The sequence below is a fragment of the Plectropomus leopardus genome, chromosome 1, assembly GCF_008729295.1.
Source record: "Plectropomus leopardus isolate mb chromosome 1, YSFRI_Pleo_2.0, whole genome shotgun sequence".
NCBI classification, from domain to species: domain Eukaryota; kingdom Metazoa; phylum Chordata; class Actinopteri; order Perciformes; family Serranidae; genus Plectropomus; species Plectropomus leopardus.
The window spans coordinates 12,545,812-12,562,735 of record NC_056463.1 but is presented as its reverse complement, the minus strand read 5'-3'; the positions used below and the strand labels follow the sequence as shown (position 1 = coordinate 12,562,735).

Genomic DNA, 16,924 nt, shown 5'->3' with positions numbered 1-16,924 from the left:
GTGTTGGCCATTTCTCACCTAAAATGTTTTCAGTAATATGTTTTAGTGCACTGTTTAGCTGTGATTTGAGATTGTTACCAGCCAGTTGCCACATTGGTTCCTGTGGAAAAATGGCCAGGCTTCCATTACAACGTCCACCTGCTGGAGCTTTTATAGGTCTAGTGCGGCGCAGTGCATCCTGGTAGTTGTAGGTTTTCTACCTCTTGAGTAAAAGCAAATGCCAGTCTTTTTTTTCTTTTTTCTCTGGTCATGTAGCACCAATTTCAAAAGTATTTGCACATTCCTTCTGCATAAAATAGCCTATGAAATGACCATATCTCCAACAGTGGCCCATATTTAAAATGGTATTGCACAGTTGTCATTTGCGTCATAGGTTTATAGGGCTTGATGGATTCCGTTTTGGTTTTTTTCTTAAACAAAAAACAAATGTAATCATATGTCTTGTATTTGACTCTTCAATAAGAGAGCTGCTTGACAGTGAAGAGGAGAAGGAGTGTCAGAGTTTTGACTACATTCACATTTGTCGTCCATCACAGCTGACTGCTAACCTTGGATCACATAATTGTTCCTTATTGAAAATGTATAATGTGTCAGTACTCTTGCCCTTCCCTTCTCTTTTTCCTCATTCTCTCCGCCTGTGATTTACCAGACTGGATGCCCATTAAGAACATAGTCATTTGTGAATCAGTGGATGCCACGAGCAACTGACAGTTTCATTACATCAAATCAAAGTTAATTTTGTGGAGGGGTTGGTTTCGTTTAAAAATAGAGCTCGGAACAGCTTCAGTGTGTCTCAGTCATTTGGTATTCATCTTCACAGCCTTCTCTCCTCTTCCAATGAATTTCTATAAACCTGCTGAGTGGTGCACATCAGTGTCATTAGCCGCTATTGTCTTTTTATATGAGTGTATTTGGATAAATGTTTAAATTATATGTCTGCTAAGATGCCAAGATGCTGCAATATCATTGAGGTTTTTGTATAGATAGGGAAAATAAATATCAGTGAAAGAGCAAGGTCACAGTGTGGACATGGAGCATCTATTGGGTTCATATATAGCTGTGCTTCACCATTGGACTTAAGTTAACGCTAATAGTAGTGGAGCCATATATTGTATAGTTACACCCCTGCTATTAGTAATTTACAGAGTGTTCATTTTAGTTTCCGTTTTGCTATATTTGGAGTGGCTTGCTGATGTTGAATCGGCAACGCCGATTTGTTTTGAATTCAACTAAACTATATAATTTCCTGTAATGGTCACTTGGACGTACAGTTACTAAGAGGCTGTCAATGAGCTTCAATAAGTGACTGCCCCTCTTCATTGTGCCACTGTGATTTTCCATCATGTCCTACACAGTTTCCGTAGTGTGTGATTTTGTGTGAATCCATTAATGTTGGTTCGGCATTGCTATTCTTCCACTGACCTGCCTGTCAAGCTGAGCTGTGTGAATAGCGCAAGAGGAGGAGAGATGATGAAGAGGAGTTGGGCGTTTGATAAAAGCCCAGACTCCCTTTCTTTAAGTGACTGGCTATTGATCAGGATGGCAATCATGCTAGCACTCTATTAAATCATATGCAGTCTGTCTCTTGGCTGTGGCATTACTGAGCTATTGACATATGAGATTAAGAACCCTTTGGCACAGGAATTATAGAGCCTGTAGCCACAATGGTTGATGTACGGTATGTATCTTACCTATAACATAATTCTTCATATAAAGGCAGAGTAGAATAAATGACTTCTTTTCGACAAGTTAAAAAGTAAGACACTTAAGAAGTAAGCTCCTCCACAGCTCCATCCGCTTGTAAATATTTGATTGCTTCTGGCTTCAAAAACCCAAGTTGGTGAGGACCAAAATGCCAAATTCAAGGCTTTAAAAAAGTGAGTTCACACACCAATGGGTGACATTACAGTACCTTTGTCCATTTTTTTATACTGTTAGTTCCGGCTGCAAACAGTGTTGTCGGGGAAATAGGATAGGAATAGGAAATTTCGACAGTGAGTTTACTGCTGTCTACTATTATCGGTTGATACCAATGTTTGACCGAGAAAGCGGTGCATTCCTAAAAAGACATTCCTGCTCTAGGTCCTCATTACCAACCAGAGGTGATGCTTGCAGTATTAACTAGAGCTGTAGAAACTCTCAAATGCTCATTCTCAAATACTTGAACAGCTGTCCATTCAGCTCTGTCCTTAATGTTCTTGGGCCATCGATATGTAATTAATTAGGAAAAGGGGCAACAGCCCAGAAATGTAAAACTGGAATTTGGCGCATATGGTTGAAGTGGAGGTAAACTAAATAAGTATCAAGTCAAAAAATTGACCAATGTTTGTTAAAATGCTCTGATTGGAGTTGATAATCAGCACTTTGTGAATGGAAGGACAGTGGGAGCTCCTATGATTCATTTAACATCATTTGAGTCAGACTGCATTACATCCTAAAATATGGAATAGAATATGCACACGGGACTGCAATTTTATATATTTTTTTAAATGGTAGTTATTCCAATCAGAATGATATAGTAAAGCGAAAACCTTACATTTGCTTAAAGAATTTTTAAAATAGTTTTGTAGTATATAATATGTATTTTGCATATCTGCAATCAGTAATCTGATTTTTTTTTTTGTAAGTGGTTAGGTGGTAACCACACACATTTTGATTTGCTAATTAAATTCTAGGTTTGGGGTTAAGTAAAATTCAGGCGGTTTCAGGTGTGGATTTTGTTTACAGTGTACAGGCAGATAGTGTGGTAGATATCAGCATCCTCCCACACAGCAGCACCTGTAGGCTGTTCTCAGTTCAGCATCTAACTGTACAGCCTGAATTGTATTGCTGTTAGCATTGCTGTTGAGCTCACACAGTGGCCATAGGGTGATGCTAAAGCTTTCTTACTGACCCTAACATATTCTATTGACATATATGCATAGTGACTTGATCATTTTAGTGAGGGCATTTTCATACTTTATACATTTTATACTGTGTTAGTATCATGTTTGGGAATATTTTCCCACTCTTTGTTTTATCTTGTAAGGTTGTGCTGCCAGGGATTTTTTCAGGCCCTGAAAAAGACTGAAGAGAGAAAAACAAAAAAGAACAAGCAAAACTTTGGTACAGAGCTTTAATAAATTCTAAAAAAAAGATTTTTTTGGGCTGTGTAGGAAAGAGGAAAAATTAGAAAATAATGTTTTTGAAAAGAAAAGCAGCGTCTATCCATGTCTTTACGTCAGCGTTACATCACTCATACAGATCCCTGGTGTCTGAAGTCCCTGGTGCCAAGTTGCTTTTGTCTGGCAAAATCCGGGTGTCAATCTACCTAAGGAGCTTTATCTGACTTTAATGGTGTCTGATGAAGATGTCTGTGGTGTTTGACAGCTGCTTCTGCCTTTGAAAAGCTCTGCCCTGCTGTAATTAACCCCACTTAGCAACCCGTCTTGTTTTGTCTCATTTTTTCCCCCATCTTTTCCTCACTTTATCTCTCTCTCCCTCTTTCTCTCTCTCTCTCTCTCCCCTCACAGCTAGCACTGAAGGAGAACCTGAGGCTGAGGGAGTCAGAGGAGAAACAGAGGAGAGCACGGGCGGCGAAGGAGAAGGCTGAACGTGAAAAACAGGAGAGAGCGCAGAAGAAGAGGAGACTGCTGGAAGTCAATGCAGGTAGAGACCGTTCAGTCTGCTTTGCCCCTCCACTCTTGCATCATCGAGGCATTTACACGGCGCAGAATCAATCTGGGGGCAAATGGTGCAAAAGATCATTCAAACAAAATGACTAATTTATGAGACAAACATAAATCCCATTTAATGGATTAGAGAAGACACCTATTTTCTCAAAATGCTGTGTTTTATCTATTCAAAAACTAAACCCCACATCTCCTTAGAATGCATTTTGATTGATGGACAAGTAGTTAATTAATGCATGAAATTATTTCAGTTTAAAAAAAGTTATTCTGTTCATGTCAGCTCAGTTGAAACTAGTGTGGGCTTTTATTACATCTGACCATTTAGTCCATCAAATGTAGTTTCCCACTTATGGAAAGCATACATTATGAAACTAGTCATGACTACACTGTAATAAGCTGTCGTGTTAATGTGTCAGACGAAGGCAACTTTCACATTGTTTTGCCTTTCCTTGATTAATGAACCTCTAAGCAAGGCAAGGTTCTCGACATGTAGTATTGTGCACCTTACAGCCTTGAAATTTAAAGGTATTATTGTGATTATTATTAATTAGTTATTGATCTAGGTGTAGCTGACCACGTCATGCTTGACCTTTCTTGTGAGGTCAGAGAACAGAACAGCATTCGTCAGGGTTTCAGTGTATTGTCACAGGACACTTCGCTAGGAAAAATGATCGCTAAAATGACCTTTAACCCAGGTCACCTGGTTGAAGGAGAGCCACTATACCCACAATTCAACCAGTCTGTTAATCTATATAAAGGGTTATGGCTGAATCGCAGCTGATGTATTTAATATTAAGTTTTAACATTGCACATTGAAAAGCCCAAGTCTTGAACTAGGACACAAGCAAAAAGGTTTGATGTCACACAAATGCAGCCAAATGCTCCATGAAGAATCATCTGCCTAAAGTAAAAATCAGCTGGCTTGCTGAAATACTTAAACACTGTACTCTAATTGCTCCTTTCCCCCCAATCCATTTAGTTTAAAAACATGTTAGCCTCAAAATGAATAGAAGAACAAGTTGGAACATTTTAAAAAGGTACCAGGGATACGATATCTCAGAAAAGTTTCAAGTCAAATCCAGACCACTGTGGGAATAAAGCCCGAGTATTAATAAAGCCCATTTATTAATTTGAATGAATGATTGAGGGTCAGCTATTGTGCACAAAGGAGTCAGGCATAAAACTGGGTTGTCCAGCACAGAAGTTGAACCTGGTTAAATTTTTGTTGACCACAGCTCTGGAGTCCAACAAATCACATACAAGTGCACCTTCCTGGTATATTACTTTAGTCCTTTTTACACAGAGATTGTGCTATATAGGGTAGCGAATAAGGCCTTTCTATCTTCCATCTTGCATTTTTACACAGAATCAAACAACAGTGGCTTCATGCCGCTTCAGTGTGTGATTTTTCAAGCCCCCAGGAAGTACGCCAGGCTCTGATGCAAATTTTACATAGTGGCCAAAAGTGGCATTACACCATCTGGGTCGGTCACATGATGCACACTGGCCCTCCCAAAACCCCCGCAAAATGACTGCTATCACTAACTATATTTAAACCAGCCAGTTTGATAACATTTGAAAAGTCGAAAAGAGCCACAAGATCAATGTTTTTAGACCGACATGCAAACTAGTGAGGTACTAATCCAGAAGTCAGTTGCTTCACCAATGGAAGTTACCTGCTCAGGCACACTCGGCCGCTTTCAGCTGTTGTGAGTCTCTTGTATGCATGCTCTATGGGCCAGTAGACCTGGGTATTTTACACAATCCTACACCCAGAAAACGAGGCCCTACCCCCATCAAGACTTCCCTATAATACATCTACGGTGATTTTAGATTGCATGCCAGAATTGCAGAAGCAAAAGAGGTGTGACAGGCATGATATTTAGCACAAAAGAGGCTGCCTCTCATGTGACATATTATATATGTTTTGTCAGTGCTTTAAACAATGAAAATGGCATAATATGCCTGTAACAATCATTTACTGCCGTTACATGACGGATTATCTTGTCCTCTGCTTGGAGGGTAAGGAGCTTCATGATCTCCTTGGTCTCCCAATATGCAGACATTACAGCCACTGTTCTTTTTTGACTTAGTTGCAACTGCTGCTACCTGCTTTAGAAATCTCTGCGGTGGGTCACGCACAATACGTCAACAAAACATCACAACTGTCCAGCCCATGATCCTTTCCTGCTTGTTGTCCCTTTTATACAGACCCTGTTTTGCTGCTGTTACTACTTCCGCTGACGCCTTACATGGGAGACAACACTGTTCCCCCATTCCATAATCGTACTTTTCATACAGACGCAGAGGCAGCATATTGGCAAAATATTAATACCTTGAACAGGCAGCGTAAAATGGGGCTTATGTAATGTGTAACATGTTTCTACTGTTTACCCTTCAATAATGTTTAAAAACAATAAAATAAGTGACCCTGTAATTACTTTCCACACCAGCAAAATAATGTATTATATAAACAAACTCATGTATCTGTTACTCAAACTGGACTTCCTGGTTAATATTTCATGTCTCACTGCTACCCCTAAAACATAGTTGCTTTTCCTATGGTACTTTACTGCACTTTTATCCAGTGACTGGTGAGTAAAAATACCTTTGTTTAGGTAACACAGCTCACTGTAAAATTCAATATTTATCACCTGGACTTGAGCAGAAGTGCAAGCGTTTTCAGACTTTATGATCAATATGTTGCTTACTGATAAGAGTATGACAGGTTTCTGAGTTGAACTGGAAGACCTCTGCTTTTGCTTTGAAAAATTGGTATTTTTATTTAATCAAAAACATGTTGTTGAGTCTCCTTTGATGTTCTGCTGCACTGGATAAATAATTTACTGATTACATCCTGTATTGATAGATGGAGCTATGATTTCAACTTTGACCATATTTCAGGCAATATGTGCTTTTGCACTTGGTGTTTGGCTTGCTTGCATATTGTCAGTAGATGTTTGGGGATTATATGGATTTTTTTTTTTCTCAAACTCTGTCCTCTGCTGTGGCCCTGAGGCATAATATAGCTAGAACGAGAACTTGATTTACCACTCAAGTTCAGACATAGCTATGAAGAAGGCAATGTCTACCTTATGCCAGAGCATCTGGTTCTAACTGCCAGTTGTTGTTTTTTTCTGTTTGTTTTGTTTTTTTCCTTCCCCTTTGGAGCATGGTTGATGCCATAAACTTGCTCAACAGTGCAGCCTCCAGACCCATTTTCCAGTGCCAAAGCCAAGGCTGGCAGAGCAGCCAAGCTTGGCAGTCATCACCCTGCACCAGCATCTATAGCAAACATGACTATGCCAGCCACTGCAGAACTCCTGTAGATGCTAGAGTGCAAGGAGAGAACCGCCATGCTCCATCCAGGCCAAAGTACTGCTGTGGGCATACTGTCTATGGCCAAACCAAGGCCTCTCTTGGCTAAAACATAATACACATGTCTCCATTTGCCACAGAGCGCCTGAAGTTTTACAGTGCTCTGCATATCCAAATGAAGGGTCATGTCCAGTTGAAGCTAATGAACAGGATTCTGGTGGATGTGTTATGTACTGTGTGTTGGTTGGATAGTGTTGGTTGTATCTCACCTTCTGTTCTGCACAGGTTATCCAAAAAAACAGGTATAGGGTTAAGCCCTAAAGTGAACTACTCCAAGTGGGCCAGGGTTGTATTATTTGTGTTTATATCATTAAAAGTCAACTTTATTGTCAATTATGCCATGTGTATAGGACATGGATGGAATTGTAATGCTGTTTCTTTCAGACCCCCAGCGTTAACATGCAAGTACACAAACAAAAAAACAGAAAAAGTACAAGGAGTAGTTAACTACAAAATACATATAAGAAAATTGCAGTTAAAGGAAGGCATACAGTATATGAAAACACACAAGAACCAACTTCAGTACAGCAGCAACTTCATGTAAAAATTGGAAGTGATCAGTTACTTCTAAGAAGAAGTGAATGATTATTGTGCAAATGGGAAGAATAGTGGAAATGTAATAAATGGTTCAGTTGTAATAAATAGTGCAATACAGCTTACATATGTGTGAGTAACATTAAAAGAGGGATTTGCTCTGAAGTGTCTCCCAGGACAGGGACACAATCAAAGCTTAAGGAGGCTTGGTAATGTTCATCGATTAATGATGACTGGTACGCAGATGTAGGCTCAGTGCCTGTAATTTGTAGACACCATATCTGCAGAGGGTGCTTCTACCTATACTGAACCATTAAGTTAGGCTAAAAGTTCATATTTGAAATATGAAGAAAAGTTTCAGTCAGTTTGTAGTGTTTGCAATATTTTAATGTTCAAGTTATTAAAAAAAGAAATGAAATCCAGAGTGTGAGACAGAGAGACATGCTTTGCGCCTACATGTTTACCCGATGGTCTTAAATTAGCCATCTTACTGAACATGTCTGCTGTAACACAACACAGTCCCCAGCATGTAGCATGTTGGTGGCAGCATCATGCTGTGTGGATGTTTATCTGCAGAAGGCCCTGGAAGGCTTGTGACGGTACACAGTAAAATAAATACATAATATAGATAAATCCTTAAAACAAATCCTTGCTGCATTCTGCAAGAAGTGCAGTTTGTGGAACATTCTAATTTCCAGCAAGACTGTCTTAAGAACAGAATCCAGCCCACAATAAAATTAAGAGTTTAGATGCCATGAAACTCAACAGAGCTGCAGTTTTGTGAGGAAGAATGAACATTGTAGTGTCCAAATTAGGGATGTCAGTTTGAGTTAATTTTTCTTTCTGCAGACCAACAGCCATAATCTGGTATCTAATTGTTTTTTAAAGAAAAATGCAACATGATGATAAATACAAGAGCCCTTTCCTTTTTGTCCAGCACTCTATTGACTCAGTTAGCTTTATCGCTGCATTCCATAATGCTATCCATTTACAGATGGTGAAATTATAGTGCATGTGATGTAAATGTATTGCCTTTTATTTTATGTCGGTATGGCTGACAGACAACCAGTTAGTTGCATTAACATCCTTGGCTGCTCTGCTCTGTGCACCACTTCGGTTGAGTGAGAGCTAGCAGTGCTGCGCAATCGCTATTACTGTTAGTAAAAGCATCCCTGTGGCAGGACACTGTTGCTGTTGAAACATAGATGGCCACCCTCCAGCCTCCTTCCAGGTCACGTCCATGAGTATGTGGCTTCGCAAACCCCATTTAGCATTGTTAACTATATTAGCACCGCTACCTGTACTGACACTGCTAATGGTGCTAACAGAGCCAACCGTTATAACAAAGTTAACAATGCTAAGTGGGGTTTGCGGATCAAAATGAAGACATTTATTTAATGGGGCAACTTGGAAGAAGAGAGGAGGGTGGCTATCATGTAGCCACAGCAACACCATTCGGTCGGGACGGCGTTACTTGAAGTAATTGCAGAATGAGCAGCACTGCTAGCTCCCAGCAGACCAAGGTGGTGCACAGTGCAATAAACTGAAGAGTAGTAAAACTAACCTACAGAAAGACACACATACCAGATTAATAATATTCACAGCAGTTAACTGATTAATAGTTCAACATTGACATTATAAAGTGATAAGTAACATAAATTGCTGCCCTTTATAATTATTGATTTAAAGAGGATGAATAATTGTTAAATCAAACTTTTTGTTTTCATATATTAATTTTATTTAATTTAATTTTTTTTGTTTATCAGTGTCAGTGAAAAATATGATTACAGTACATCCACTTTCTTTAGTGCTGTAAACCAAGAAACTTAAACACCCTCTATTGACACTGTATTTATGTCCTTATGTGAATTTAAATGATTCTTGCAAGTTTGCAGCTCCATCAGAGTGACAGCTTGGACTTATTTCCCCCATGTGTGAGCTGAGTTGTATTTCACTGCAAACTTTCCATTTCAGAAAAGTAGTTCAGAAATAAGAAAATCATAAGAATAAACTTCAGCCAAATTTTGTCAGAAAGGCTTATACAAATATGCCTAGAGCTTGAAATTTATTTAGATACGCTCAAATTAAGATAAAGCTAAAGGCAAACTCAGTGACATCCCCAAGAAGTGATGTTTCTGGCAATGTATGACACACACGCGCACACGCACACATACACATAAATACACACAGATTGTTAGGATGAAATGAATATGTGATAGAGATTTGGCATTGTGCTGCCAACCCAGGACGGGATTTACTCACTCTCTCGCCGCCTCACACTCTCTCACTCTGTCTGTCTCTCAGCCTATTTATTAACTAAAGAGCTTTCTCTTTGTTTGTCAGCGAGGATTGTCCTCAATGGAGATTTTCTATGTAATCATCTGATTATCCATCAATTCCCTAAAAACCCCCAGAGAGGCTCCATAGCCACATTATGCTGAAGGGCACAGCAATGACAGACAGGGGAAGGAAGGGGGGAGGGCTTCCTGGAGGAAATGATCAAAATGGATTTTAGCTTCGTTACTTGCTACAGGTATCTGCATTTAGTTTGGTTTTAGCTTTGCCTACTTATGCATTTGTGAAATGTGAGCTTCCCCCGGCTTCCTTCTCATTTCTCTCCGTCTCTTTTACCTGCCACAGACTGGGCTACTACCTACACGATAATATGCAGCCTGGTTTCGTCATCTGCACTGGCGTTCTGGCAGTCAGGGAGAGAGAGAGAGGGAGAGCATCAGCTTGCATACATTTGCATAGAGCCCTATGGAGATTGAAATTCAGATTGAATAGGTGTTTTTTCCCCTCCTCCTCTAGCTGTGCCTGGCTTGTGTATGACAAATCTGTTGCATTAACTCCCAGGGTAGGCCAGAAGCGGGAATGTTTGTGGAGCGACAAATTACACATCAGAGCTTTATTTAACATTCCCTACATGGCTACAAGCGATGAACTATTAAGACGTCAAATAGAAGAACAGCTAGAGATGCAACCCTGCATGCAAAGATGCTAAAAGCATAGGAGGGGCATAAGAAAGAGAAAGAGAAAAAGAAAGAAAGAAAGATGCTATTGCGAACCCTGTATGAGACAGCCTATGTTCTCATGGGGTAGTTCGAAGATACTATAGGCAAAGTAATGCCATCTGTATCATGCTTTACTATTAAAGTGGTGCTCGCGTAGTTGGTTGACATTTGTCGAGTATATTTGATACAGATAGCGACATTTTGGCTGAAACCAGTGGCAACACAAATTACCAAATGGAAGGAAACAATTAATCTTCAGTGTTGAAAGAATAACTGATAAAATGTGAAACCTAGGTGAAGTCTTTGAGTCAAGATGGGACCGTATTATAAAAACTGTATGATATGATTATTTGTAAAAATACAAAATACAATATTGCTTTGGAGAGGAGGTAGATTGTGTGTGTGTGTGTGTGTGTGTGTGTGTGTGTGTGTGTGTGTGTGTGTGTGTGTGTGTGTGTGTATGTGTATGTGTATGTGTGTGTGTGCACGCGTCTGTTTACGCGTCTTTGTTGATCAGTACGTTTGTGTGTGTGTATGGATGGAGGTGGCTATGGGGGGGTGTGGGTAAAATTTATGGAAAGGTGGATGGATTAACACAAAGGCATGGCACCAAATTAAGGTCAGGAGCTAATAGTGAAGAATAAAAATAGGGTAGAAACTAATGAACACATACATGGAGAACTTGAAAAAGACTGATAAGGCAGAATCAAAAGTACATAAGTATGTAAGAATAAACAATGTCAGGCCCAAATCTAATGTTCATTTTCTTTTATTTTCTTTTTCTTTGTGTTTGATTGTTTTCAGTTTTTAGTCATTTAAGGTTATTTAAGGTTACTATACTGCCTCTGTTTTTCTTTCTCTTTTTCCTTCTTGTTTTCTTAAGGAAATATCTCATTTTATGGTTCATCAATTAATGTGTATCAGCAACCAAAGTATGGTTCTGTACAAAGTGTAATGCAAAGTATTGTTAAGATTTACATATATCCAGGGCTCCTGCAGATCCTTAAAAAGTCTTAAAAGGCATTAATTTATTTATCTAAAAATAAGGCCTTCACTGGTATAAATTGACTTAAATTAATCTTTCGAAAGTCTGAAAAATGGCCAGACATGGGAAGTGGGATTTTATGATATTTTTTTTTTCTGACGTTGCATTGTAAAATCTAAAACTATTTGTTAACTTTTTGTTAAATAATTCAAAAAATACCTTCCCTAAAGTCATCATGATGGGAATCCAAGCAGTGGAATCTTATATGCTGATGGAGAAACACAAAATTGTCCAGAAAACGACCAGAAATGCCAGATATTTCCCACTTCTGTTGGTTAACTAAATAGATACCTTTATGATAATATGCTATGTTTACATGATTTAGATAATCTTAATTTTTCATTGGACAAAAAAGTCAAACATTTGGGCAAAATAAAATTGTCCTTTTTCAATTTTGGTTATTAGAAAATTAGTCTTAAACTGGTATTAAAAAAGTCTTAAAAAGTTTTAAATCTAACTTGCCATAAGCTGTGGGAAACCTATCTTTCTTTACCTTGCTTTGTTATGGTGATACACATATATTTGTGATTCGCAAAAATTCCTTAATAATGGAAAAAAAAGTATCTTTGATACTCCTTGCACTACTGTTTGCTAGAACTTTGGACAGTCCCAACAAACTGTTGGGAGGTTCTCTGTTTCTGTGCTCTCTGAGTGCTGGTCTGTCATCTTCCCTGAGGTGTGAATGTGTTGGACCCAACGCAAAGCCAGTTATTGCTAAAACAGTTGGAGGAATCAAAAGCCTGTTTGCACTGGCCTCTATGGCGTGAAGCTTCAAATTAGTCTGCTGAACCATGTTCACAAGTGTGTTTCTGTTGAACCCAGCTGTGCTGGTATAGTACCACAGTACATGAGTGCTGCACAGACAGTGGAAAAAGCCTGTTATTACTGCTAGTTGGTGGTGAAGCCATATTGGTGGTGCCGAGTGGGTGCAGTTACTCTTCAGAGTGTTGTTTTTGTTTGCAAGGGTGTCGTAATTTGCTCTGCTGTCTTTTTGGGTCTTGAGTCGGACATTCTTATGTCTTCTTAAACCTAACCATTACTCACCATTATTCAAAAAGGAAATTCACACAAAAATAACATTAGCCAAGTGAACCTGAATTCAAATTCCTTCCCTTATATATTAAATAGGTATTATTTTTTGTTTTTGGCTACATTCCTTTATAGAGATTGTATGAAGGCACTTCTTGCCTTTTTAATCAGTAATCGTGGACTGATCAGGTTTTCTTGGACTGACTTAAATTAGTCTTTTTTTTTTTAAACCTCTCCTTTTCAAATCAACACCAATTCCATCAACACTGATTTTTCATCATCCACTGAATAGCTTGGCTACTTGCTTCTCAAAGTATCAGCAAAGTAGAACAGAGCGTATTCAATAGAGAGAGAAGGGGCTGACTGGCCTTATTGCACCATTTGTCTTCTAACCGTCCAAGGGAACACAGTGGTCAGCCTGCATTCATTGTACTCAGGCATGTCATTTTCTCCCCTTAGCTTTTCTATCCCAGCCCAATTGACCCTATTTCTTGACTCGATCTAGCCCACCTCTGCTACACAACGCTACAACCGGGTCGTTGTCCTGATGTTAAGTGCCACATCCTGTTGAGTGAAGTGGCGAGAGGCGTCAGTCCAGGTCTGAATAGAGGGTAGACACTGACGCGCGCACGCACGCACGCACTCACGCACGCATGCACGCACACATGCACGCACGCACACACACGCGCACACACACACACACACATGTCCAGACAATGGAAAACGCTGTTCTGAACAGGCTCTGATTAAATAGATGGAGGTGGAGGTTAAAGCTTTGTCTGGATTCTTCTCCCAGAGTTTATTCTGTTGTTTTGTGGTGGAGAGTAAACACCTTTCTGCTTTTATCTTTTTGTTGATCGGACTTGTACAAGTCTTGTACATCTACATTTGTACACCACACATTTACACACATTTGTTTTCTTTTTTCTCCAACAAAGAGGACAGTGAAGCTAGATTTGCCACAGTTGAGCTCATTTGGCTCGCGTCCTGCTAGAATCCCGGGAGCTTACTGTAGAACCGGAATGAACTAGATGTGAACACAAGGTAGACACTCCAACTATTCTTTAAATAGACATCAGTAAGTGCTGGACTAGTTTGTAAGAATTTCTTAATTCTCTGTAAAAGTTAAAGCGAAAAAGTCTCCGTGCACATTGCACACCTGTCATGAGATCTGTGATCCCAGATGCAGCAGAATAGAAATAGGCAGGCGAATTGTGCACATCAAAGCACCAATCAGTAGTTCCACTGCCAAAGCTGGGATACCTCTCCTCACTGTCCCGTTCCTCTCACTAGTCTTTGTTCTCTTGCCACATCCTCCTCAGCACAACCTTTCACAAGCTGAATGACTGTTTCAAACCCATTTCACAGCTACTAGCTTGACTAATATTCCTCTGCCATGTGTTCCTCCTTCATTACTATCCATGTGACATGTCTGTGATCTCTCTCTCTAAGTTTGTGAGCATGTGGGTGTGGGTATATAAATATGTGTTATGATTTTCAGTGTTGGGCTGTCTGAGAGCACCTCTTGTCTACGCTCTATAAAGCAGTTTTCTGTCTCGGCCTGTCTGAGTTGCATCTGATTGATGTGTAAAATTGGACTGTTTTTGCTGCTGTATATTCCTGAGGCGGGAGATCTGAGTCGGTTTCTTTTCCCTCACCTCCCGAGGCACACAAAGTGTTTCATGTTCTTGTGGGTTGGAGTCAAACGGAGTACTACACATGAAGGCGCACACTGCAGGTTGCAATAGATTGATCTGCTACCTTTTGCGTGTTTTCTATGTGCGATCCATATTTTTTTGTGCGTGTCTATGTGTGTTGTGGGGAGTGTGAAGTTCGCTGCCTGTGATGAATTGCCACAGCAGTGGAGACAAATTTGGACGTCGAGGAGCGTTGGTTTTGCTCAGAAATTTGTGCTGCCTCTCTGCTCTTCGTAATGATGAAGAACTGGGCACATATCAGCCAGAGGAGGAATGCAGCGAATGAAAAAAAAGCACAACAAATGCACACATAGAAGCAGGCAGGCAAGGAAGTGGGCCATGATATATCCACCGTGTGTTTATTTGTAGTTACAGCTTGGCATGGGGTTTGGGCACAACCACAACCCACCACTCAGGAGACCCGCTGCCCTCAATACAGGAGCTTCAGTGGGTTTGCTGTAAAGGGACCATGTACTGTGGAGCTGATTGACAGTTTTTATAGGTTTGTAGAAAAACCCACCATGGTGCTGCATGATACTGCACATGAAAGAAGATGAGATTTTCAGTTAGCAGGCCCCATGTTGCAGTGTGACTGTAGTTTAGGGCTCATGAAAGAGTCTCAGATTGATAGAGATGAGGAGAAGAGCTTGTAGGATCTGACAGAGGTGACAAGCTTCAGAGGTTGATCACTGACTGCAACTCCAGTGCTCATTAATACCCTTTGAAATAGACCAGCGCTATCTGCGTCTGCACATGTTTCAAACAGATTACACACATGTACTCAGATGAAGGGCTTTTAATTTCACTTGAGTGCACAACTGGACATTTTACACAAATTGTTGTCAAGATAACTCAATGTTAATCAACAATGACACTCATGTTCATAAAATGAATGATTTTAGACTTTAACAGCTGAATCATATATTATATTTAGAGTATTTATAACAGTTATAGCAATTGTAGTCTGTTCTTTTGGTAATAAACTGATTTTAATTGTGCATTCAGTCATAATCCGTCATGCTGGCAATAAACTATTCTTGAAGCAGCAGACTGAATCAGACAATGTGTGCTGGACACTTGCTATATGATTTTTTTTCTCATGGCACTGTTTTTCTTTTTGTTTTTAAATCTGGGATTTATTTTTACAACTAATGAAATGTCCTCACTTTATTTTAGAGTAAGGCTCGGCATATAGGGTCTTGTGGATGAGCTCTTGCCCTACCAAAAAATATTTAAAATATTTTTGCCCCCCAAAATATTGCTGAAATTTTCCCCATCTTAGGACACATTCAAAATAGTTATGCATAGTTAATATGCCACTGTAGTTATATTATTTTAATCAACTACAGTCTATATTTTAGGGCTTTAGCCAACTCAGAATTTTGTCAGTACAGTAGGATTTGGCTGTTTAATACAGATATTCAAGGATTTGGCAGGTTTGACAGGTTTGACAACGTTCAAGGTGCATCGACGTTCACATAACATTATTAACAAGCCAACTTAGCCTTTCAAGCTAATGCATCCTAACTAACAACAGATTAAAAATGTGCATTTTTTTGCCGATGTTAGATATCAAACAAGAGCTATGTTGTGTGACTATATTGTATAAGTTGCAGTGACTTGGAAATTGACAACCTCTAATTTGAGGGCAGACGATAATGCTATCTCGGAGCCTGACGGGGCAAAGCCTCTCTTTTCTCCTTGGAGAACCTCCATGTCACACAGAGTCATCCTAGGTCACGGTCTGTACTGAGAGCAGCATGAAAGCGAGCAGCGCACACTCTGCAGCTAAATTTGGGGGCCAAAATGTCCTCAGAAGTGCATTGCAAAATGATTGACTAAAGAAAGAAAAAAGACAGCTTAATTTGAAAAACCTCAGTCAATATAGGGTTTCCGACTGATGATTAGATTCTTCAACTACTATAAATTCACCATGTAGTGCTGCCATGTGAACACCAAACACCAAACTATCCCTGTTGGCCACACTATGGACAGAGCTTAATGCCTCAGATAAACAAAAAACACATGAAAGGTCCAAACATAATTGCCTAAATTTCTTCTTCTATCACTGTCATAGTTTTTGTTATTACATAAAATATTATTTTTTTAAATGTTTTTTTTTTTTCCATTTCGAATGCCCCACTTTATTCCTCCACCCCATTTCCAAGCATAGAGTTTTGTCACCACCTCTCTGACACTGTCAGTGTTTATTGCTGTACCAGATTGCATTAGCTAATAAACTTTGAATTCAGTTTATTTAATTGCACTATGATCATATTTGGGAGGCTGCACATTAGCACACTGGGACTCTCTTCTTTTAAAGGAAGCTTTACTGTCTGGGTTACTGCCTGCATGGTTGGCAATTATTGAAGCCTGCCCCAGCTTAACCCTTTGACAATATAAGCTAAACATCTATTCTGCCTCTATTTTCAGTTTGCATGGGGATTGTCTGGATTGCAATTTTTGTCTCTGTTCACCAAAATGTGCCTGCTATACTGCTCAATTTATCAGAAATAGACCCCCATCTGTTGATAAAGACTGTGATGACCTTTGGCT

General features: G+C 39.5%; 1 protein-coding gene across 1 annotated transcript in view; it reads left to right on the top strand.

Moving 5' to 3' along the window:
- LOC121942504 (protein diaphanous homolog 3-like) overlaps positions 1-16,924 on the top strand; it is a 215,845-nt gene that overhangs the window by 134,902 nt on the left and 64,019 nt on the right. The window contains 1 exon segment of the mRNA XM_042485728.1: positions 3,513-3,648. Coding sequence (XP_042341662.1) covers positions 3,513-3,648 — 136 coding nt within the window.